The sequence below is a fragment of the Oenanthe melanoleuca genome, chromosome 7, assembly GCF_029582105.1.
Source record: "Oenanthe melanoleuca isolate GR-GAL-2019-014 chromosome 7, OMel1.0, whole genome shotgun sequence".
Lineage (NCBI taxonomy): Eukaryota > Metazoa > Chordata > Aves > Passeriformes > Muscicapidae > Oenanthe > Oenanthe melanoleuca.
The window spans coordinates 548,526-571,034 of NC_079341.1; the positions used below are offsets into that span (position 1 = coordinate 548,526).

Sequence of the window (22,509 nt, forward strand, 5' to 3'; positions counted from 1 at the left end):
GAAAGGATCTCAGCGTGAGACAAACTCCGGTGCGCTGCCCATGTGCAGGGGGAGATTCAGGCATGTTTTATAGGATGCCTGCCCACTGGCCAGAGACTCCAGGAGGGACAGGAGGCTGTGCTAAACCCTACATCTCAGAGGCAGCAGCACAGTGGGAAGGACCAGGCTGAAGCCCTGCCTGCACGTCCCAGAGTTCAGCTGGCTCCCTGCGGGAAGCGGATGTGTTACAGCTGCTCCATCACCCAAACCAGATGATCTCGTGCCCCGATGTTGCTCCTGACCCCTCCTCAGCTGTTCCCATTCTCTGCTGCCCTCCTGGCTGATGCACCAAACAACAGCTCCAAGAGATGACAATCTCCTCTGGAGGCTGCTGGAACAGCTTTCTGGGAAGCTGGACCAAGAGCAGTGGAGGGAGCGTGGCACACTCTGGGTGGGCACCACCTGCTCCCACCAGCCCATGGCCACACCAGGCCCAAAGGGTGTTTCAGTGTCCCTGCACACTCACCCAGCCCAAAATGCAGCACAGTTCTGTGGATCCCAAAAAGGTCCCTGAGACCCTGTGGAGCAAGGAAAGCCAAGGCACTGCTCCCAGTATCTGATTTTGACTGGTGCTGGTGGTGTCCCCCGTCCCAGCTCTGAGCCACCACATCCCAGCTGGCCATGGTCTACAGGCCAAGAATCTCCTGTCCTTCCCTTGGTAGCCAGGGCAGGTACCAGCCCTTCAGTGTCCAGACATTCAGTTTGGGAAAGGGAAAAAGAATTTTTGGAGTCCTCAGACACCCTCATGCTTTGTCCATCAAAACACAAGCCCATTGGTCGCACCAGTTAGAAACTGCATTTTTCTGGCAACCCAAGTCTCTACCTGGCTGTGCCAACCCTTGGCTGTGCCATCTTTCCATGCCAGGGATACATATGTTCACCTGAAAGTTCCGGCCGAATCTACCTTGGGCATCTGCCCTTGGATGTCACTTCTGCAGAGCAGCTGTCCCCAGCCACCCCAGTCAACCAAGGGCTCGAGCCCTTCTTATCCAGGGGTGGCACCTAAGGCACCTTGGAGGACCAGCTGAGCTTGGTGAAACAGCCATGGCCACCTCCAGCCCTTCTTGGCATCACCATCATGTCCCAAATGCTGGTTCTTCCTTGCAGATGTTCCCCCTCCATGGCTCTCCACAGGGACAGGAAGCACCAGGAGGACAGCCCCTAATTCCAGATTCTTCCTGAGGCAAGACAGCCTCACCACGCTGTTCCCAAAACCACAAGTATGCCATAAAAGGCCCCAAACAGTGTAGAAAAGTGCAGGGTCTCACCCAAATCCTCTCTGGCTCAGAGGGTCATGCTTCAGTCAAATCATGGGGCACTCAATTCCAACAAATACACACTGGCAGAGAAACTTTCCATACTAAAATATTCAAATGCAAACTACAGCCACAGCCCAAAGCACCCAGCTCACCACTTGCACCTCCCATGTTTTCTGATGGCCACAGAGAAGAAACCTGAGCACCCTGGGACAGTGGAAGGTGTCCCTGTCCATGGCAGGGAGTCAGAACGAGATGATCTCTAAGGTTCCTTCCAACCCAAAGCATCCCATGGTTCTGTGATTCCATGAAGCCCCGTCCCACCTTTCAGCCCCCTCTCCTTCCACAGCGAAGCTAAAGCTGGCTCCCCAGTAATCTTCCCAATAATTATATAATAGAGAGGCAGGCAGATAAATCATTTCAGCCCGCTGTGCCGATAGAAAGCAAGCTGGATTAAAAGATCAGAACAAGCAATACTTAGATTAAAATGGTTTGTTATTTTCAGCTGCGGGAAAAAAATCTGTGGCTAAAGCACAGAAGACGGGAAGGCGCATCATCTTTTTCCCCCAAAACCTGACCTTTTCACATATTACCCGAGACAAGTTCTCAGTTTCCAACCTCAAATCAGGTTTCGCTTCCCAATAGGTAAAAAAATATACTTTGCCAGTTCATATGACATTTTAGCTAAAGACTGAGCGATGCTTCAAGTTGTATTTTGCCCATGTGAAGCCATCAGAGCCCTTAAATTGGGAGAAGCAGCGCATGGCTCAGCAGATAACGTCACTGCCTATGAAAATGTGGCTCCTGGCACGATGGGCACCAAGCCCTTGGCCTTGTCCCACGCCTCCCCACGCCCCGAGCTGGTGGCAGGCAGGTGCCAGGCTTACCGACAGTGCAGAGGTGGCAGTGGCAGCTGGGAGAAGCCCATCAGACAGTGGGACAGCTCTCTGCAGGGACCTATATGTTGTCCCCCTGGCCCCCAGCAAGGTCGGCTCTGACTGATGGCTTTGGAAAGGCGTGAAGGGGAGGCAGGAACAAAAGGGGGAGAGAGGGAGCTGGCGCTGGGGGCCGAGCTCTCCGCAGGGCATGGTGCTCATCAGCCCAGTTGGGATCGATGGGTGAGCTCCGCTCATTCACCTTCAAGTTCAGATCGAGCAGAAGGGTCAAACTGGGAAATGGCTTGGCACTGGTGGGCACGCCCCCATCAGCACCCTGCAGCCTCATGTCACAGCTGTTTGCCTTGCTGGAATGGACAAATCCCACTCCACAGCACCTCCAGAACCAGCGTTCCCACCTGAACACATTGCTAACCACATAGAATCTCCATCTTCCAGCATCAGCAGTGACCACTCATCCCACCACCTGGATGGGAGATGGAGCAGCAGTTTCACCAGCATCATGTCCCAGAATATCCTGAGCTGGAAGGGATCCACAAGGATCATCGAGTCCACCTCCTGGCTCTGCATAGGACAAAGTCCAGAATCCCACTTTGTGCTCTTCCATGTGTCTCTCCCAGCTGTAGTTTTTCTATAAAAATGTCACGATACCACACACATAGGATCAGCCTTGAGTTCCAAGGATGGAATCCCACAGGGAAAGAGGTCCAAGACACAGCCTTGGGGAGGACTTGAACAGAGACAGGCACCAGGCTCCTCTCCGTCCTGTGGATGTGGGAGAGGGGCTGGGACACAGACCTGGGAGAAGGGACGGGATGGTGGACAGGGAGCATGGGAAGGCAGAAAAATTATGTCAGACACCTTCCCAGAGGGAGATGGGAGCTATCAGATGTTGTGATATTCTCATAAATTTAGCCTTATATTGCAGGAAAGTGTATTCACTAAAGCCAGAGAATAAAACACACTTGCTGGACAGGTGATGGCAGAAACCTCAGACCAGACATAACCAGTACCCACCCCATCACCAGAGACCATGGATAAACGTCCTCACAGGTTTTTTTGGCAAGTTCTATCCTTGCTGCACCTTACTGGGTCACCTGCAGCTCCTCTGGGAAACCTCCATCCCCCTATCCAAAACACACCTTCGTGTTGCAGGTGCAGGCTGTTTGCTCTGGCCGGTCTCTCCCAACGTTTTCTGTGCAGAAAACAGGGATAAGTGACACTCAGAAAAGGAATGGGAGAGAAGAGAAATGGGTCTGTCTGTCGCTACAACGTTTCTGCTTTATGGAGCTGTCTTCTCTCTTGGAGACGTGTATCCTCCTCACCACTAATGGAAAATGTTTCTCCGCCATCCATTCGTGCCAGTCAGTGCCTGGGACAACACCATGGCCTGGGGCCACTCTGGATCTATTTTAGTCACAAAAGCAGAGTGGCTGATGAAAATCACCCTGTCTCCATCTCTGCACTTCCCAGCTTAGCTCTTTCTCTGGTTTTAATGGAATGGCCAGCCTGGTGGAGAGCAGGCAGCGAGGGCAGACAGCGGGATGGGGGACCTGCAGGGATGCAGGAGAGAGGCCTCAGCACCCTCCCTGCAGGTGTTTTACAGCCTAAGGGACCTGCAAAGACACCTCCTCCCAGGATTTGCCCAGAGAAGCTGTGGCTACCCCATTGCTGGAAGTGTTCTAGGGCAGGTTGGACGGGACCTGTGGAAGGTGTCCCCGTGGAACAAGATGAGCTTTAAGGCCCCTTCCAATCCGAACCATTCTGGGATTGTATGACTTAGAAAGGACCTTACCTTACCCTACAGGACGGCCTTGAGCTCCAGAGTGATTCCTGGGAGGGTCTGGCTACACCAGAAAAGAGCATGCTGAGCACGGCGGGGAGCCCAGCAGTCCACGGCATGAGCCTGCAGACCAGGACATGGCAGAGGTTAAGGCACGGCACAGAGGAAAGACCAAACCTCATTAATGTGAACTTCAGACAGAAATCAGACACAGACCTGGGCTGGGGGCTGGGGGAAAATGATCAAGAGCATCACCTCCAGGTTGTGTTTAGGGTAGGCAAGCAGAGCTTCTATTTTTCTCTACTTTGCAAACAGGTTTGGGCAGATCCTCAGCATCCACCAACCACAGGAAATCATCCTGTGGAAGACAGGATCCCTGGGATGCCAGAGAGACTCCCTGGTGACCATAGCCCAGCAGTCCTCCTCTGTGGTCACCTGCCTGTGGTTGTGCCCAGCAGTGGAGCCAGGAGCCTGCTTCCTGCAGAAATCCAACAGTGGTGGAAAGAACCCAGCATGTTTCAGTGCCATGGGTGCTGGGTGCCAGCTGGATTTTTGCTGCTGCTCCCAATAAGTTAACTGGGGCGTGCACTACCCATCAATACAATCAATGCAGCAGCCTCAGCCACTAATAAGCCGAGTGCCAGAGGGCAGGAAAACCTCTCCAACTGCCCAGAATATTCCCAGAGCAGCAGGGTAGGTGAGCTGCAGACCCCTTGCTCGGACTTGGTGCTGCTCTTAGTGTGGGGCACTTTGTGTGTTAACAGAGAAAATTTTTTTCTGCCTGGGTGACTTTGCAACCTCCATGCTCATCCCCAGTGACCTGGGCACTTCCCTGCTGTGGGAAGGAGCCAGTCAGTGTAGGGGGAGCCCATGGGACCTCCTGAGGTCAGTCTTCAGTCCTGCTGATGCTTGCAGCAGCATCAGCACTAAGGTCACAGCCCAGGGTGATCCAGCTTGGCCACAGCTTTGTCCCTTTGGGGCTGAAAACCTCCAAGGATGGAACATACACAGCCTCTCTCAGCAACCAGCTGATCTCAGAATTTATGTTTTTTCTCTCAACAGTTCTCTCCATGTCCTCCAAGGTAGCAGCTACATGCCCAGCTGGTATCACCTGTAGGCAGCACAGGTCCCAGGATGGACTCTGAGGGACTTCCCCGCACTCCACTGAGCCCACACAAGCCAGATAAATTCTAAATCCCAGTAACTGCTGCAATTGCAACATCCAGTCCCATGGGTTCTGGCCAAATGTAAAAAACTGGAAACCCCAAGCTGTGACTCACCGATGGAGGACCCGCAGTGACAGGTCAGGGATCCTGTGGAGCTGGTGGTCAGCAAAGCAGGAGGCAGGGAAGGACCTGAAAGATAGCACATCTCAGCACCTTGAGGAGCTTGGGCAGCCCCCCCACCTGGAATCCACACAGCATCCTCACTGCCCTGCTGCCCTGGCTGAGGGCAACACAGGGAACAGAGAATCCCAGGAGCAAATCAGAGGAGCCATTGGTAATTCTTTTATTCCAGTCAGTACCAATTGCTGGTCACTGATTGCAGGATTGATAGTAAGAAGGGAAAATCCTCATCACGGCACCAGTCTCATCAGCATACCCATGAAAAAGGAGCTCAGAAAAGGGGTTGCAAGGAAACCCCAGTCCTCCTTCCCAGGGCCAGTGTAGGCACAAATCATCAACCTACACCCCACAAATCTGTGGGGGAAGAGACTTGTACTCATCTTCCAGGTCCTAGGTTTGAGTTTATCTCAAGGCAAGGCTTAGCATCCAGGGAATGCAGCATTAAGGAATTTGTTAGCAGTTTTCTTAATAAAATACGGGTCCATCTCTCATCAGCTCTACTCAGGAGCTCTGCTCCTATTATGTCCCACCCCTTCCACCCACCTAGCTACAGGTGAGCTGGTGATACTTCCATGTAGGAGCAGCTCCCATGCCTGGTCCCACAGGACTGTGAATACTCCCTATTTTTGCTAAGAGTAGGATGCCCTATCCTACCGTCCCAAATACCATATCCCCTACTCCATACCACTCCCCTTTCCCAAAAACACCAAAGCCTGCAGTGACACCCATCCTGCCTCTCCTGCAAACTCAGGACCTCAGCTCCCCCTCACTACCGAGTCTCTGGCTTGTGACCATCAGGAACCTTCTCTGGGATGTCTGGAACCGTGTGGCACCTGTGTGAGGTCCAAGCTCTGCAGAGAGCATGGAGAGCTTGGAGACGTCCTATGGCTTTGCTGTGACCCTCCGGGGAAAATTCAAGGTCTTTTGGAAGACGTGCTGTGCAGTGGTCAGGGAGGGATGGGATGGGAATGCAGATGGGAATAGCTGGGATGGGATGAGATGGGATGGTGTGGGCATGAGACAGGACATGATGGGATTAGATGGATGGGGCAGGATAGGAATGAAATGAGATGGGAATGGGGATGGGATGTTCTCGCAATGTACCACCAAACCCTGATCCATAGTACACCCCACAGACAGGAATATCAGTGAGCTGGCTCCACCTCCATTGCCCCCCCAGGCTGCTGACACCCTTTGTGCTGGAGGGAACTCCCCTTCCCTCCCCTGGGGATGCAGCAGCCCCCGCGCCGCTGGGATCCGCTTTGTTCTGAGGTTCTGGGCGCCGCCGCTCCCTGTGCAGGGAGAGAGGGATTCTCCCCTGGTCTGTGTTCCCATCATCTGCCTGCCCGGGTGTTCCACGCAGACAGAGGCAATGATTTTAATGTCCCAGTGAACAAGCTGTCGGGATGCATCAGGCTCAAAGGGCAGCCTTCAGAGCTGCCTTCTCCTCCCAGGCGCTGCCTGGGCGAGGAAAACCAATTCCAGCTCCGCACGTCTGCGTGCGCGCTCACACACACCCACACACACAGACACACACACACACACACACACACACCGTGCCACCGCTGCCTATGATTTTCCAGCCTTTTAACAGAAAATCCTTGTGAGATCTGCCCGTGAGGAGGGGGAGGCAGTGAGCCCGGGTGGGGGTCGGAGGGGAGGTGCCGCTGGGCTGGCAGAGCCCGGTGATGCGATGGGACCGAGCGCTGCGGAGCCGCCAGGAGCCTGGGCAGGGATGAGCTGAGAAAAGCCATGAGCAGAGCTGACATCTGCCCCCTGGGCAGGTACCTAATGAGCAGAGGCATTGTCCATTTGCGGAGACGAGGGAAAGTTAAAAGATTTCCGAGCTGACACCTGGCAGCCTCCATTGGTGCTCCTGAACAAACAGCAGGGGAAGGAAATGGCGGTGGGGGGCTGGAACTGGTCAGCCCTGGGCTTTGCAAGGCAGGGTGAGCCGGATGGCCACGGGGTGACATCTCATCAGCTCATCCACGCTGCTCAAATCTCCCCTGCTTGTGATTTCTGACACCTGAGAAGAGAAACTGGTGCTTTGTGAGAGCAGAGGGAGGTCTGGCAGGGTCCCATTTCGCCCCATAGCTCAGGAAAAGGCAGCAGCATGGCAGGCAGCACATTCCTGGGTCCAGCAGCACACTGGGATCTGGGCAAAGGCTCCTTGTGTCCCGTGGTCTCCACATCCCGGGAGTAGGATAGCCCTCAGCATTGCCCCAGCCCCCAGCATCACCCAGCAGCCCCACACTTCCACAAACCTAGTTCCGTCAGTCCCTATAAATCCAGCCTCCCTAAGCTCACTTGTCACAAGCTCTTCCCTAATTCACCCACCTCCAGCCTCTTCTCTACCCACTACCTTCCACTGGTGATGACAGGAGCGACAGAGAAGGAAAGGGGAGAGCCCTGTACCATCCATATCACCTCCCAGCTTTCCCCTTGGGAAAACCTGGCTCTAAAAGTACTTGTGAGCCACCAAATACACTCATTCCCCCCAAATCCCACAGGGAAATGCTCTTCTCCCCACCTGCCTTGCCTGCTTTCCTAAAGGCCAAGTGGATTTACAGGAAAATCATCTCCCTGGCTGAAAGGGGAGATCCTGAGCATCCTCAAGCCTTTCCATCAGCCTAAAAAGCAGCTTAAAAACACTGACATTTCTCCACATGGTTTTCACCAGCTCCATCAACAAACAGCCTTGGGTCTTAACCCCATTGCTTGTGCATGACTTTCACCTGCCTGGCTCCGGGGATTTTTGCTCCTTTCCAACAAATACAGCCACAACCACCCAAAAGAAGGGTGCAGCCCTTTCCCTGGGATGCCTGGGAGTGCAAACAGCAGCTGGGCTCAGGCTGCTCCTCCCTGGCACCCACTGACCTGCTGGGCTCAAGCAGATGGAGCAGCCACAAATCCCCCCGTAAGCCAGGGAAGGGACTAATCTCCTGGAGAACAAATCGGTTGGCAAGGGGGGGAAGCTCAACATTCAACCTTCTCCTGCCTCCTCTGGCAAACCCAGCAGCACCCAGCATACCCAGAGGGATCACAGCACCCCCGAGGGCGGAGAAGGCACCAGGAGTTTGGGGACCTGGTGGGGACCTGGTTTGGGGACAAGCAGATATTTAGGTCACAGCAAGCTAAGCCTTACATGTCCTGCACAGGGAGACACGGCAGCTGGTGTCTCTGTGGGGAAAATCACATCTGGTGAGCTCTTAAAAGTTCCAAAATGCTCCCCAGCCACGAAAGGCTGAGGCTCCTTCAAGACTAAGAGGTCCCTGGTGGCTGTGGGAAGTCAGAGGAGCAGCCACTGGGATGAGATGGATTACCCACAGTGAAATGGTCCTTCCTCACAGCTGGAGGAGGATTAAGTCCACTGCAGTGGGTTAGTCCAGGTCCACAGGATGGGATCTGGAGAGCCAAACAAGCTCTCTCCAGAACACAGGCATCCCCAGAAGGATTGGGAATGACAACGTGCCCATATCAAAGCAGATCCCACCATGGACATCACCCCCAGCCACGCTCACCCCATGTCCTTCAGAAAGGTGTTTCTGCCCAAAGACCCCAAACCAGAGGTCAGCCCAAGGACACACAGCCTGGTCCTGCTCCCAGGGCCATCCACAAGCACCAACCCTCTCCAACTCAATTTCCTCCTGTGCCAGAAGCCACGGAGAGTGAGAAGGTCAGCAAATTTTGTGCCACCCTTCATTCTTCTGGGTTGTATTTTTTTATCCTCTCCTCCTTTCTTTCTTAAGTCCCCTCATCCCCTGCCTAAGGGCAGGAAAACTCCTCCTGTGTGCTGGCAAGGGACAAATGTCTCACCAGATATTGTCAGTCCTACTCAGAAAACTCCGGGGCAGGAAAGCTGATGAAGACAGGGATGAGAGCTCTCAGAAATGCCTACAAGGAGGCTGCAGCCCAGGGGAGAATGGAAAAAGTACAGGCTGGGATGTGTGGCATCTGGGTTTGGATTGCACCCTGAACCACAGATGGAGGATCATGGATAGCCAGCAGAGCCTGGGGAAGCCCTGATGAGGTGTGACACCCACCAGCGTGGCACAGCATCAGTGCCACCTCTCTGGATGCCATTGCACATCCAAAGGAACGGCCTGGGACAGAGGGTGAGCCATTGGTGTGTCCCTAGGGACCACGGCCACTCAAGCTATGCAGTCAAAACAGGCAGTTTCAAGCCCTTCACTAATCCATCCCCATGCCCTGGAGGGGAAATTTGGGGAAAATCCCAAAATTTCCCTGAGGGAACCCCAGAAAAATCTGTTTTCCAGGTAAGGAAAGTGAGCCACAGAGGAAACCATTGTGGACAGGCTTGCCTGCCCCATGGAGCCATCCTGTCCCAGGGAAGAGCTTCATTTCAATAACCAGATGAAGTAAGAGCCAAGAGCTCAGGAGGTCAAGAACCTCACAATTTCCCAGATACCCTGGGCTCATGTCATCATGCCCTGCCTTCATGTTACCAGTCAAATAAAAGCCTTTAAATAGGGAATTGTTTCCATATTTTGAGGAAAGCTTAGAGACACAGAGTGAGTGAGCATCTCTGGAGGTCTCTGGCCCAGCTCCCACCCCAAGCAGGGTCACTCCAGAGATGGATTACGCTGCCTGGCACGAAATGACTCCACCCTGAAACCTCAAAACTTTTCCCAAGCCCTCCATTTTCTGCCTGCACCTTGAGGACACACTGCCATCACCAAGAGGCCTCACTTGAATCCTTTTTCAGAGCACAATGGGCAGCAGGAGCCTCATGACAAATCATCACCTGCATAAAAGGGGACCACTTCATGGGAGTGCCCACGGTGATGATGTCCCCATGGTTGTGATCCCATGAGCAAAGCAGTGTCCAGCCTGGAATGGCCACCAGCCTGCATGACCTGTGCCAGTGGGGAGCATGCCACCGTCACCCCAAGATCCCCTGGACAGCCCCAGGTCTGCAGTGGGGCCAGTCCTGCCTCCTCACCTCCAGAGTGGGTTGCAGGCACAGCACAACGAGGAGGCACATCTGGCAGTGCTGGGAGGGTGGAGCTGCAGCTGGATGGGTGCCTCCTTCCCTGCAGAATAAAGGGATGGGAGTCAGTTACCAGGCAAACACATCCTCCAAACAATGTGCCCCCCACAGCAGGTCCCCATCCTGGGGACACCTATGCAAACATTTGAATCTGTGCCAGAGATGTCATCACCACAATTCCCTCAGGACAAGCAAACCCTAGATGCAGCTTTTCCCAGCCCAGTTAGCCACAGTCCTCTAAGGCGTGATCTGAGGCCTCTGGGGCGCTTGGATTTTCAGGAACTCATCACCTTGTGCTGGGAGAGCAGGGACAAGAGGGTTTGCTCCTAGGTGGTAGGGATGCATGAGTCATCCTCCAGCCTGATGCCCTTGAAACAGAGCCAAAAAAGCTTTTACCCAAAGTAGCCAGCAATAGGATACCAGAGCAGGAGCTCCCAGATTAACCCTTTCCTGGCAGAAGATGGCTGGCTGCCCTCTCATGCAGATCCTTTCTCCTCCTTTGCTCAGTGCTGGGTTTTCCCACTGTGTGCACCCACCAGGTTGGCGGGCACGATGCCAACACTGCCCTGGCAAGGGCAGGGAGGGGGACATGCCACAAGACCCCAGTGATGGGCTGCTGCCAGACCAAATGGGGCTGGAAACACAGGCCCCCAGAATGAGCAACAGCATTTCTCTTCCACATCTCTCCACAACGCCAGCCCAGCAAACAGGACAATGTTTGGTGTTCACCAGAGAGAAAACACAACTCAAAAAATAAGGTGGAAAATCTGAAGCTCTTTATTTCACTGTTTTGGGGGGAGGCTCTTGATTCCTGCACTCCTTAGTCCTTGTTCCATTTAGGAATCCATGAAGCATCAGCAGCTCTGATAGGATCCTCTGGTGTGCCAAGATTTGATGGGCTTTCCACAAAACAGGGGGAAGTAGCCTGCTGGAGAACAGCCCCTCAGGGACAGGTGAGAATTTCTGTGTTAAAACAATGTTTTCCTCCCTGCAGGTAGGCAGAGAGATGCCAGCACCCAGTTCTTCTGCCAACCTGATGACAATGGACATATTCCTGCAGCATGGAAAGGTAGAAGCTTCAAACCATGGCTGTGGGCATGAGCATCACCCAGCTGGGACAGGGAAAGAGGGTGGAGGATGATGCTCCTTGCCCAGGGCTGGGAGTGAAGAGTCCACCCAGGAGTGGGTGCAGCACTGCAGCACTGCAGCACTGCAGCCTTGCTGTACAGGGTCCCAAAACGTGCCCAGCCTCTCCTGGGACCATCGAAAGGAGAAGGGAAAGGTGCTGGAGGTTGTATTTGTACCCACTAACCAGGGCTGAAGCCTCCTGCCACAGCCCTAGGGAGCCCAGCATCGCTTGACCCACCCCAGCAATCTGGCAGTGTTTTGCTATCTGCACGGACCTGCCCAGGGCATCTAAAGTGAGCTCAGACAGGGACTTCCCTCTCACATCCTCCCACAGGCTGCTATGGAAATGCTCCTTGAAAGCCTGGATTAGGTCATGGAGATTTTAAGTGGCTTCTTCACCTTCCACAGTGCTCTCCATCCCCAGTTTGCTTCCTTACAGTCTGCAGCAGGGGCTGCTGAGCGTCCCCTCTACCTGGGGGATCCCTGTGCCCCTGCCAGCCCACCCCAGACCCTGGATGCAGTGTCCTCTGTCTCCCACCACTCCCTTGTACTGCATCCCTCAGGATGCACTGATGCTCTCTGCTCTCCCAAGGACGGGCAGCATGAACTGTCCAGGCCTGGAAAGCCTGGAACATCAGCTCCATGGCACAACAGTGGGCATTCCCCCACACTCCCAGCACCAGGGGCACCATGGCCCTGAGCTCCCCATCTGTTCTGGTTGCCTGCAGGACTGGGGAATCCCTGCAGTGATTCCTGGGGTGCCACGCAGCATCCGCATGGGGTGGGGATCTCTGCAGTGTCGGAGGATGCTGCATTGGCTGGGCTGCTGCACGGACCCCTCCCCAGAACGGGTCTCACCCAGAGCCCAGGAGGACCTGCTGAAAGGAGGTGGGCAATAAACGCTACCCCAGGAGCCAGAGCTGAATAAACTCAGCCCTCCTGAGCCCATTCCATGTGATGAGAGGTGGGGGCTCCAGTGGGGAGCAACCCCAGCACAGGACACCCACTGCTCCCTTGAGACACATTCTGAAGAACCAGCTTAGAGACTGAGTAGGTGGCAGCCCTGCCTGTGGCAAGGGCTTAAAATTACATGTCTCTAAGGTCCCTTCCAACCCAAAACCTTCTGTGACTCTATGATGATTCTGATTTCAGAGGAAGGACAGAAAAGTCCTGCCTGGGGAAATGGGTTCCCAGGAGATATCCACCCAGCTACAGGGGAAGTTTGGAGCCTGGGACCCCTTTTCTTCCCCCAGAACTGACGCTATGGCACCACTTGGTGACCACAACACCTGGAGCACGAGCGCATTAATGACCACACTCGTGAGACGCCATGGGTGCAGCAGCGAGGGCTCAGAAACACACCGTGGGACCCCTCGGGATGCTCCCACCCAAAGCCATGCAGCATCCCCGCCGTGACCCATCCCCATGCACACTTCTCCCTGCACTGCCCAGTGAGGGAGGTCGGAAAGCCACTGCCCTTGGAGACCCGCACTTATCCCCAAGCGGAGACAGCACTTTGGGATTATTTCAGCAGAGCCCGGGAGCCTCCCAAGGCTGGGAAACAGGGGCTGAAAACTCCCAGCAGCCTCGCAGAGCCGCCCAGCCGGGAAGGTGGCAGCACACGGGGGCAGCCCCTGCGGACAGGGGGGACACGGGGACAGGGCCGGTGGGTGTCCGCCCTCCGCTCCCCGGAGCGCTGCCGCACCGGGAGCCGCCTCGCCTCGACGCTGCCGCCACCACATCCACCCTCCAGCCCCGCTCCAGGGGCCGGGGTGCCCCTGCCCCACGCCCAGAAGACACTCCCCGGAGAAGGCAAAGCCCTACCTGTGTCCGGACGGACGGACGGACGGACGGCTGGGGCAGGGCGGGGAGCGGCAGGGCTCGCTCACGGCAGCCGGAGCCCAGCGGGAGCGCCCAGCCCTGCCCGCAACCCGCCCCGCTCTGCCCGGCCCCGCCACTTCCTGCCCCTGCCCCGTCCCTTCCCGTCCCAGACCCAGTCCCTGCTCCTGCTCCTGTCTCTAAACCGGCTCCTCCCCTGCCCCAACTCCTCCTCTAGCCCCTGCTCCTGCCCCAGCCTCCCTCATACAGCCCCTGCCCCTGTTCCTGCCCCTACACCGGCTCGTCCTGTCCCACCTCCTGCTTTTCCCTCTACTCAGTCACTACTCCTGCCCCTCTCCCTTCGCTGCCCTCGCCCTAGTACAGCCCCTGCTCCTGCCCCTACCCAGTCCCTGCCGCTGCCCTGTGGTGGCTGGGGGCATTCCCGGGTGACTCTGCCCCAGGGTGACTCTGCCCCAGGGTGACTCTGCCCCAGGATGCTGGCATTGCCCGGGTGCCCAGCATCGCCCCGGACCCGCACCCTGCGGAGCTCCTGCACCGGACCCGGCTGCGTTTAAGGGAGAGACGTAACCCTGCCACCATCCTGGTCATCGGGGATGGACGGACAGGTCCCACCTGCCCGCGGGAGGGACAGGGTGGGGACAGGAGGTGGCGGACACGTCTCCTGTGGTCTGGCCACCCTCCCCGGGACCACCTGGGGGGCTCAGTGGGGCTGGAAGCCTCGGGTTGGGAATATCCAAGGCTGCCTACACAGGCTCCCTTGGATGGGGCGAGTGTGTGTGTGTGTGTGTGTGTGTGTGTGTGTGTGTGTGAGACAGTTCCCGGACGTCTGGGATCATGCTGCCGCACTCCAGGCGGGAACATATAAATATTTTAGCGGAATAGCCGAGCCCTGTCAGCTTGCATTTGCTTCTGGAAGGGTGAGCGCAGAGAAAGGGGGTAGGGGAGAGAAGATGCCCTCAGAAGATGCCCTCGGAAGATGCGTCATCTCCCGGGAGATGGGGCACCGGCTCCGGGGCCCGATTCTCCAGGGGCTCCACCTCCTCTAAGGATGCTCTTCCCTCCGGGAGAAGTGCAGGGCCATGGCCCTCCTAGTCCTGATGGCCGGACTCACCCCATGAGCAGCTCCCGGGAGCTGCTGCCAGGCTGGGCGGGGGGGATGAGAACTTTCGGGAGCTCTGCCTGGAACACAGCGGGCAACTGTTCGGGACCCTCTGGGACGCGGCACGGCGCGGACTGGAACAAATCCACCCCCAGGAAACAAACGAGGTGCAGAAATAAATCCAAGTAGCCATAGGTATCATAAATGAGCGGAGGGAGCCAAGGCAGCCCGGAGGCCACGGCAAATGGGCGAGGAGCTGGCCCCGGCTGAGGGCAGGGGGAGAGGGAGTCCTTCACGCCCTGCCGATGCTTTCGGAAGCGGACTGTCCCCGCATGGGACACGCAGCTGCCGGCGCAGCTCCGTCCCGCGGGCGGCCGGGCTTTTCCTGTTCCCGCTCCTCTTCCCTTTCCTCCCGCCCGCTGCACTCTGGGGTTTGTAGTCCTCGCTCCGCCCCGCACATGGGGCGCGACTACATTTCCCAAGGTGCCCCCACATCCTCCTCCTCCTCCTCCTGCCGCTGTCCCGGGATCGCCGCGGATCGGGCTCGGGTGGCAGCGGGGAGCCTCGGATCCCCGCCGTGCCCGGCTCGCAGCGCCCATGCCTGCCGCCCACCAGGTACGGGCTGCGGGGCGCGGCTGTGGCCGGGGTGGTGGCGTGCCCGCCGGGCTGCTCTGGGACACCGGCGATGTTGTTTCCCCCGGGCGCTGGGGATGTGCGCCGGGTGCTGTGTTGCTTCCCCCCGCCCCTGTTTCAGGGTGACCGGCTGTCGCACCCTCCTCTGCCGAGTGCACCCCACACCACCCGCAGCGCCCATCCCTTGGTGCTGGGCGCTGGGAGGGAAGCAGATGCCCGCACGGTGGGCGAGGGTGTGTTTTTAAGGGCTTCCCAGCCCTTGTTTTAGGGAAGATGCCCCATTCGGCATGGCAGCTCTCCACAAATCATAGGGTGCCCTGGCGGTGTGACTTGTATGTGACCGACACGCGGCTGTGGGGAGAGCATCCCCCCGACCCCCGGGGCTGTCCCCTGTGCACCGCGGTGCCGTGGCTCTGCGGGGAGTGTCATCGGTGAGCTCGGGCTGACAGCGGTGTGACAGTGATCCGTGTTGAGGTCACACCCTGATAACGCGGGGATAAACAGGTTTACACGGTGATAACGGACCGGCTCTGCTCCCTCGTCCCTCCACTCCCTGGCTCGCACCAGGGATGAAGGAGGGAGCATTCCCTGGGACTCGTGCTCACTCACCTCGAGCAGAGCCATTGTTCCACGGAGGAGCAGGCCTTAGGAAGGAAAGGTACATGTACCTCTCCCAGGATTCCCTAGTTTGCATTCAAGTGTACCCCTGTTCTCCCTTCCTGGTTGGCCCGTTGGGCGATGGGGCAGAGTCCAGGCGCTCGCAGCTGGCAGCGGTCCCGGCACGGTGCTGGGGTGTGTGTTTGGCAGGGGCTAGCCCTTGCTCCTTGCCCCTTGCCCTTCCTGCCACAGCGGGGGGCCGTGCTCCAGCCAGTGCCGGACAGGCTCGCTGGACAGCGAGGGAGCGAGCACCTGCCTTGATCCCCAGGGATCTGTTTAGGAGGTGGAAGCGCTTTGCCCAGCCGTGACCTCTGGCACACAAGTATTTTGGTGATACTCAGGCACCAGTGCTGAAATCCCACAGGAATGCTGCTGGAGAGGTGGGTCCCCACTGGGGCAAATGGGCACTCGGCTTCCTATGGGTTTAGGTCACCACCAGCTTTCCTCTGCCACCACTGCTGCTGGCTCATGTCCCTGTCTGTCCTGTGTTATCTGGCAGCAGTGGGGGATTATCCCCCAATTCCCGCCATTCAGAGTCCAGTGGGACACAGGCTGGGACCATGAACTTACTTTTTAATGACTGTGATTAGTTGTTCTGCAGTTATCAGGGTAATCAGGTTTCTAGACCTTGCTCCCGTGGCGTGTATTGGCATACGTGGAATTTCATGGCATGAAAAGTCACCTCGGTGACTTCTTGTGGGAGTGGGGAGCACTGGGAGGACACTCTGTACAGGTCTTCTCTTGTCCCTGCCCTCATCCCGTGACCGCTAATCAGGTCTCCTGGCACTGCCAGCTTTCCTGCTGCTTTCCAAACTTCAGGATTTGAGCTTTTAATCCTCCTCTGGACTGTGAACCTTGTGGCATTTTGCATTCTCCCTAGGCTGGGCATTGTGTCCCACCGGGAAGAGCTGAGGGGCATTCACTTGCCAGCCACCCAGCTACTGAGTAACAGGGGACACGGGTGGCCCCGTGCCCTGTGTGCACATTAACTCATTTCCATAGCCAGCACATTCCTGTGCCATCCCCTCTGGAGCATCCCTGGCGCAGGGCGTCTTCATCCCTCTGCCTCTGCAGCTCAGTGGGAAGCGTTGCTCCAGGAAGAGGCAAAACCCCACTGAGTCTTAAAGGGGAGGAAAAGGAGGTGATGGGAGCTGAGGATGCCCCACTGTGGATCCAGATGCTCCATGCATCCAGGCTCCGGATGCACGTGATGTACGAATGCCGCCCGAAATGACTCCCCCTGCTTCTGCACAGCGAGATGCACGGCTGCTTTTCTTCTTCCCAGAACATCTCCTGGGGAGAAGGTAGTGGTGTTTATTTGCCTTGCGATTCTGGAGGAATTTTGAGCTGGTGCCAAATGCTGCTTTTTCCACAGAAACTGCAGCGCCCTGGTTTTCCATGCGTCCGAGAGCGCCTGCGGACAGAGAGGGGCAGCTTGGTCCAGCAGAGCCTGTGTAGCTGATGGCTCCCGGGATAATGCCGCAGTCCTGCTGCAGAGCCGTGCCCAAGAGTGATGGTGGCAAAAAGCCGGCGTCGGAGGCAATGCCAGACCAGCGCTGGAAGCTACAAGTCTTCTACCTCTGCTTCTATGGCTTCATGACACAGATCCGGCCCGGGGAGAGCTTCATCACCCCCTATCTGCTGGGGCCCGACAAGAACTTCACAAAGGCAGAGGTGAGCTGTGGGCACCTGGTTCCCCACGCTGGTATCCCCCTTCATGACCATGGCCACAATCCTGGGGCTGCCCAGAGCATCCCTCTGTGCTTCTGGGGTGCACAGGAGTGTTGTATCCTGGGCATGGCAGTGGATGGTGACTCGTGGTGGTGCTTTCTGGGCAGGGGAGGTGCTGTGGTGTGTGTGTGCGTGTGTGTGCCCTATCTCACTTGTGTGCCCTGTCTCACCCTGTCCCCTGAGTCCCAGGCTCAACTTGCCCTGGCATAAAGCCTCGTGCCCAGGCTGGCAACTGATTTTGGGGACAGTGTGTGATCCCTGCGCACCTGCGCAGCCTGTGGGATGGTGGGAGGGTGCTGGACTGGGAGAAGCCATGCCCCGTCCCACTGGGGAAACTTTTCCGTGATGGCATAGTGCTGGCAATGATGGGGTTAGACAAGGAGGGGCCACAATGTCATAGTCTCCCAACCAAGGGATGCTGGCCCCGATCCCAGCCGGCTGCTGCGCCTGTGGGAACGCTGCGTTCCTGGCACAGGAAGGGGCCGAGGCTCAGCCAGACCCCCAGCCGAGCATGCTGCTGGTTGCATTCCTCCCTGGGGGTCAGCAGCTGGTGCCCACACCGCCTGCAGCTTGGGGGGCATCCCCAGGGATGAGCCTGGCTCTCAGCCCCTCCTTGCCCTTATGGCAGGTGACCAACATGATCACGCCAGTGCTGTCCTACTCCTACATGGCCGTGCTGGTGCCCATCTTCCTGCTGACGGACTACCTGCGCTACAAGCCCGTGCTGGTGCTGCAGAGCCTGAGCCACATCTCCATCTGGCTGCTGCTGGTGCTGGGCACCTCAGTCCTGGCCATGCAGCTGATGGAGTTTTTCTACGGCATCACCATGGCTGCCCGCATCGCCTACTCCTCGTACATCTTCTCCCTGGTCGCTCCGTCCCGCTACCAGCGGATGGCCAGTTATTCCCGCTCCGCCGTGCTCCTGGGGGTCTTCACCAGCTCCGTGCTGGGCCAACTCTCCGTCACCTTGGGCGGCGTCCGCTTCCTCACCCTCAACTACGTCTCCTTGGGCTTTGTCAGCTTTGGCCTCATCCTCAGCCTCTTCCTCGAGCGGCCCCGGCGCAGCCTCTTCTTCAACCGGCCTAGGGGGGCTGGTGATGCCGCTGCGCCCACCGAGCTGGAGAGGATGGCTGGGGGGGATGGCGGGGGCGGGACACGGGGCTGGCGGGACATGGTGCTGTGCCGTATGCTGCGGGAGCTGGGAGCGCTGGCCAGGCAGCCCCAGCTCCGCCTCTGGTCCTTGTGGTGGATCTTCAACTCGGCTGGATACTACCTGATGCTGTACTACGCACACATCCTCTGGAATGAGATCTCTCCCACCACAGACAACCGCCGGGTGTACAACGGAGGCGTGGATGCTGCCTCCACGCTGCTGGGTAACTTGCCTGGCATGGGGACACTGGGGGTGTGGGGGGACACTCACATCCTGTCGCGTCCTGTGGGAATGGCTGGGGACACCGGAAAGGCAGGGGGCAACTGCTGTCCTGCTGCACCATTTGGGAATGGTGGTCATTACAGAATTTTTGGTGATTTGGCATTGGGGATGATGTGATGATCACAGGGATGGGTCCCAGCCTAGGTAGGGAAGGGGATCCTTCAGGTGCTCACAGCATCCTTCATCCCTTCCCAGGAGCCATCGCCTCCTTCGCTGCTGGCTATGTGAAGATCCGCTGGACGCTGTGGTCGGAGCTGGTGATTGGAGTGGTGACAGCATTCCAGGCAGGATTGCTCCTGCTCATGAACTCCACCACCAATATCTGGCTGTGCTATGTTGCCTACACCCTCTTCCGTGGCTCCCACCAGTTCCTGGTGCCCATTGCCATGTGCGTGTTGATCCTGGGGATCCGCTCCCACCCTGGCGGCTGGGTCAATGCCCGGGGTTCACCAGTGCTCCCGTTTTTCCCCAGTTTCCAGATTGCTACCTCCCTCTCCAAAGAGCTCTGCGCTCTGGTCTTCGGGGTCAACACCTTCTTTGCCACCGTGCTAAAGACCATCATCACCATCATCGTGGCTGACAAGGGGGGCTTGGGCTTATCCATACATCCCCAGGTAGGGATGGGGGGGCACCTGGGATGGAGGTGGTCCCTCAATGGTGCAGGATAAAGGGAGGGCTCCAAGTGCTGTTCTCCCCTTTCTCTATTACAGTTTTATGTGTATTTTGGCTACTTCACGCTGCTGGCCGTGGTCTACCTGCTGGCGGCCATCGGAGTGGGTGTCCAGCACAGCCACCGCAGGCAGCCGGTGGAGCTGGCCCTGGCCAAGGAGCCGTGCCAGGCCCCAGTGGAGATTCCAGCACAGGAGAAAAGCCCGGAGACGGGCACCACGCGAGCCTGAGCGCTGGCACCGCGACACTGTGGCCAGCTCTTGGCTCCTGAAGTGAGCATTGTCATCGCCACTGCGTGCTTGGTGTCCTGTCCCACTGCTGGTCCTAGGTGCTGTTCTGTCCAGGATGTAACCCTTGGGACACGTTTTGTGCTCCGTGAGGACAGGGTGCCCCTTCCCCATCCCCAGGCATAGAGCGGGGGCAGGATCCCCCTGGTGCCACCACTGTGTGCCATGCAGGGGTATGGATGGGGACCCCATCCCGCTGCATCCCCATCATGGCACGAAGCCAGGCTACAAGAGGATGTTTCTTTATTCAGTGCCTTTAGAAAATGGTTTATAGGACACAACCGACGACAAAAAAAAATATAAAGATCCACAGGCTTTAAATTGCATTAATTACACAAAATACAGTAGACTGTAAGAAATAGAGACCGTGTGACTCGCACAGCTTTTATGGTAATAATTTCCATACAATAACAAAAAAAGCTAGTTACAAATTTCTCTTTTTTCCTTTCTTTTTTTTTTTTTGGTTTTTTTTTTTAGCACCTTGCATTTGCCCACACCAATTCCAACCAGCTTTGCTGCGCCTTCACCATTCAAGCCCAGCAAAGGTGGCACGGGTTGGGGGGGATGGCAGTGCCTGCCCTTGTGCTCAACATACACACACATAGAAAAACACATGCCAAGGGCACAGCTGGCCACGTCTCGGGGCCACCCTGTCACCCCAGTGCCTGTGCTGGGCTGGCTGTGGCTGTACCTGGGCTGTACCTGGGCTGTGGGGGCACAGCCAGGGGACCCCAGGGTGCGTAGATGGGGCTGGGGGAGACAGGACCCCCACCAGAGCTCTGCTGGCTGGGAGGTGGAGGTGAGGATGATGATGGGATGGTCCTTATCTGGGGAGGATGGAGACCATCTGGGAGCCCCAGCATTGCCATGGGACATTCCCTTGAGTGGGATGCTGGGGTCTTGGCTGGAGAAGATCCCTTGGCCTTAGCAGCAGGGATTTGGGTCCAACCCCAAGCTCCTGGTGAGGACAGCGTGGGGCCAGGGGGCGGGTGAGAGAGGCCCCACAGGCTTTTGTGAGGGACAGCCCGCCTGGCCAAGCATCCTCCTACCCAGCCACCTCAAAAAGAGCATCCGAGCAGGGAGGGGAACAAGCTGAAGTGGTTAAATATTAGGAGTTAGAAGAGGAAGAAGAGGAGGAGGAGGAGGAGGAAGGCTGCCAGCCTATGGCTGCCCTGCTCCCAGTGGGACCTGAGCCCCTGCCGACCCAGGGCAGGGGCCATGGCAATACTCTTTGGCTTCAGGTCTGTGGAAGAAGGAAACCCTGCGGGGTGAGAGCAGGCACGTGGAGGGGGCTGAGGGGCCCAGGGGTGCCAGGGTGCAGGTGGGCCCAACCCTCCCCAGGGACATGGGGGACTCAGGGGGTGCCAGGGCGGGTATCACTTTTTGGTGGCGGTCATGAAGCTGTTCTCAATGCAGAGGACGATGAAGGTGTGCTGGCAGCTGCTGGCCACCTGCTCCAGGAGTTTTCCAGAGGCCAGGGAGGAAGCCTGGCCGGTGATTGCACGCTCCTCTGTCCGCCATGTCTCACAGTAGCTCTCGGGCAGGCGCCGGCCCTTGGCATCCGAGCCATGCCAGACACTCTTCTGCGGCCTGGAAGGTGAAAGGTGGGAGGCTGCTGCTGCCCTGCCATGCTCCAAACCCCATTTCCCCATCACTCAGTCCAGCACTCACCATCCCGCATCCCGTAGGACATCCCGGCCATCGAAGGAGAGGATGCGGGTGCCAGCTCGCAGCGGGGCCCCGCTGCCCGTGAAAAGGGCTTCCCAGTTATTGAAGAGCACTTCATCCTGGTGGGAAGGGTGGGAAAATGGAGGAGAAGGGAGTTTAGCTCTGCCTGCACCCCTAGAGCACCCCAGAAACTCCAAGCCCCAGCAGCCTCTGGGAAGGAGATGCTTCATGATGAATGCTCTGCATCCCAGACTTCGGTGGTGCTGGGTTAATAGGTGGGCTCAATGATCTTAAAGAGATCTTTTCCAACTGTAATAACTATGTGATCCTATTCTACGATCCCTCAGAGCGTGTCGGGAAGGGGATGGGGACACACATACCTGGAGGTTGACGATGGGAACGGCAGCACGGTCGGCCCTGCGCACGATGCTGTAGAGATCCTGCAGGCGCGAGGACAGGAAGGCGCGGAAGGTGCCGGCCAGCCCGACCTGCCGGGCTTGCTGGAAGCACTGGAAATCGGCGCCCCGGATGCCACGCATGCTGCCGCTCAGCGGGGTGTTCAGGGCCACCAGGTGAAGCTGCCAAGAGGGGACCACGGAGCTTGAGGGACACAGCTTTGGCTGCCACCATCAGCTCCCCTCGGTCAGCATGTGGCACTCACGGCAGGCTGGAAGTCCTGGTGCACGTGGGCGGCCACAGGGGCAGGGTCTGGCCTGCGCTGGATGTAGTAGCCATTGATGAGCTCATGCTGGTGGTGGAGCAGGGGCTGCTCGGGCAGGCGGTGCTGGTTGGCCACCACCTCGTCCCCTCGCCAGGGACGGGCAGTGGCTGGGGGGACGTGGTTGCGGAGCGGGTGCAGGGGCCCACGGGGCTGGGGGCCGGCATAGTGGAGGGTGGGCGGCTTGTCGTACACCTCGTTGTCCTGGGGAGGGGGACATGGCATGAGGGGGGGCGTGGTGGCCCAAGTGGGGATGGGGATGGAGAATGTTGGGGATGGATGGAGATGGTTGTTGTTGGATGAAGATGGGC

At 57.5% G+C, this 22,509-nt stretch overlaps 3 protein-coding genes across 24 annotated transcripts in view; 1 reads left to right on the forward strand and 2 right to left on the reverse strand.

Annotated features, from left to right (window-relative positions):
• The window catches only part of PCBP3 (poly(rC) binding protein 3), a 43,151-nt gene extending 39,072 nt beyond the window's left edge, over positions 1 to 4,079 (reverse strand). For 18 of the 20 annotated variants that reach the window (XR_008840903.1, XR_008840902.1, XR_008840900.1 and 15 more), the window contains exon 1: positions 3,987 to 4,076. The gene's annotated coding sequence lies outside the window, so the exon portion shown is untranslated. Of the gene's footprint in view, positions 1 to 3,333; positions 3,386 to 3,986 lie in introns of those variants that run through there. The other 2 variants (XM_056495807.1, XM_056495809.1) reach the window with 2 other exon arrangements.
• A 10,767-nt stretch (positions 4,080 to 14,846) lies between these two features.
• On the forward strand, positions 14,847 to 20,247 carry SLC19A1 (solute carrier family 19 member 1). 2 transcript variants are annotated; one of them, XM_056495804.1, is made up of 6 exons: positions 14,847 to 15,015; positions 17,066 to 17,364; positions 18,050 to 18,797; positions 19,052 to 19,244; positions 19,329 to 19,470; positions 19,567 to 20,247. In XM_056495804.1, the coding sequence occupies exons 2-6, from the start codon at positions 17,152 to 17,154 to the stop codon at positions 19,753 to 19,755; spliced, it is 1,485 nt and encodes a 494-aa protein (XP_056351779.1). In that variant the 5' UTR covers positions 14,847 to 15,015; positions 17,066 to 17,151; the 3' UTR covers positions 19,756 to 20,247. The 2 variants fall into 2 exon arrangements, with proteins under 2 accessions (XP_056351779.1, XP_056351780.1); XM_056495805.1 differs by lacking the exon at positions 14,847 to 15,015 and adding an exon at positions 15,784 to 16,070.
• Positions 20,039 to 22,509, reverse strand: part of COL18A1 (collagen type XVIII alpha 1 chain) — a 36,536-nt gene continuing 34,065 nt past the window's right edge. For both annotated transcript variants that reach the window (XM_056495803.1, XM_056495801.1), the window contains 4 exons: positions 22,142 to 22,402; positions 21,861 to 22,058; positions 21,484 to 21,599; positions 20,039 to 21,402 (listed from right to left, as the gene is read on the reverse strand). In XM_056495803.1, coding sequence (XP_056351778.1) covers positions 21,189 to 21,402; positions 21,484 to 21,599; positions 21,861 to 22,058; positions 22,142 to 22,402 — 789 coding nt within the window. In that variant the 3' untranslated portion in view covers positions 20,039 to 21,188. The remainder of the gene's footprint in view (positions 21,403 to 21,483; positions 21,600 to 21,860; positions 22,059 to 22,141; positions 22,403 to 22,509) is intronic.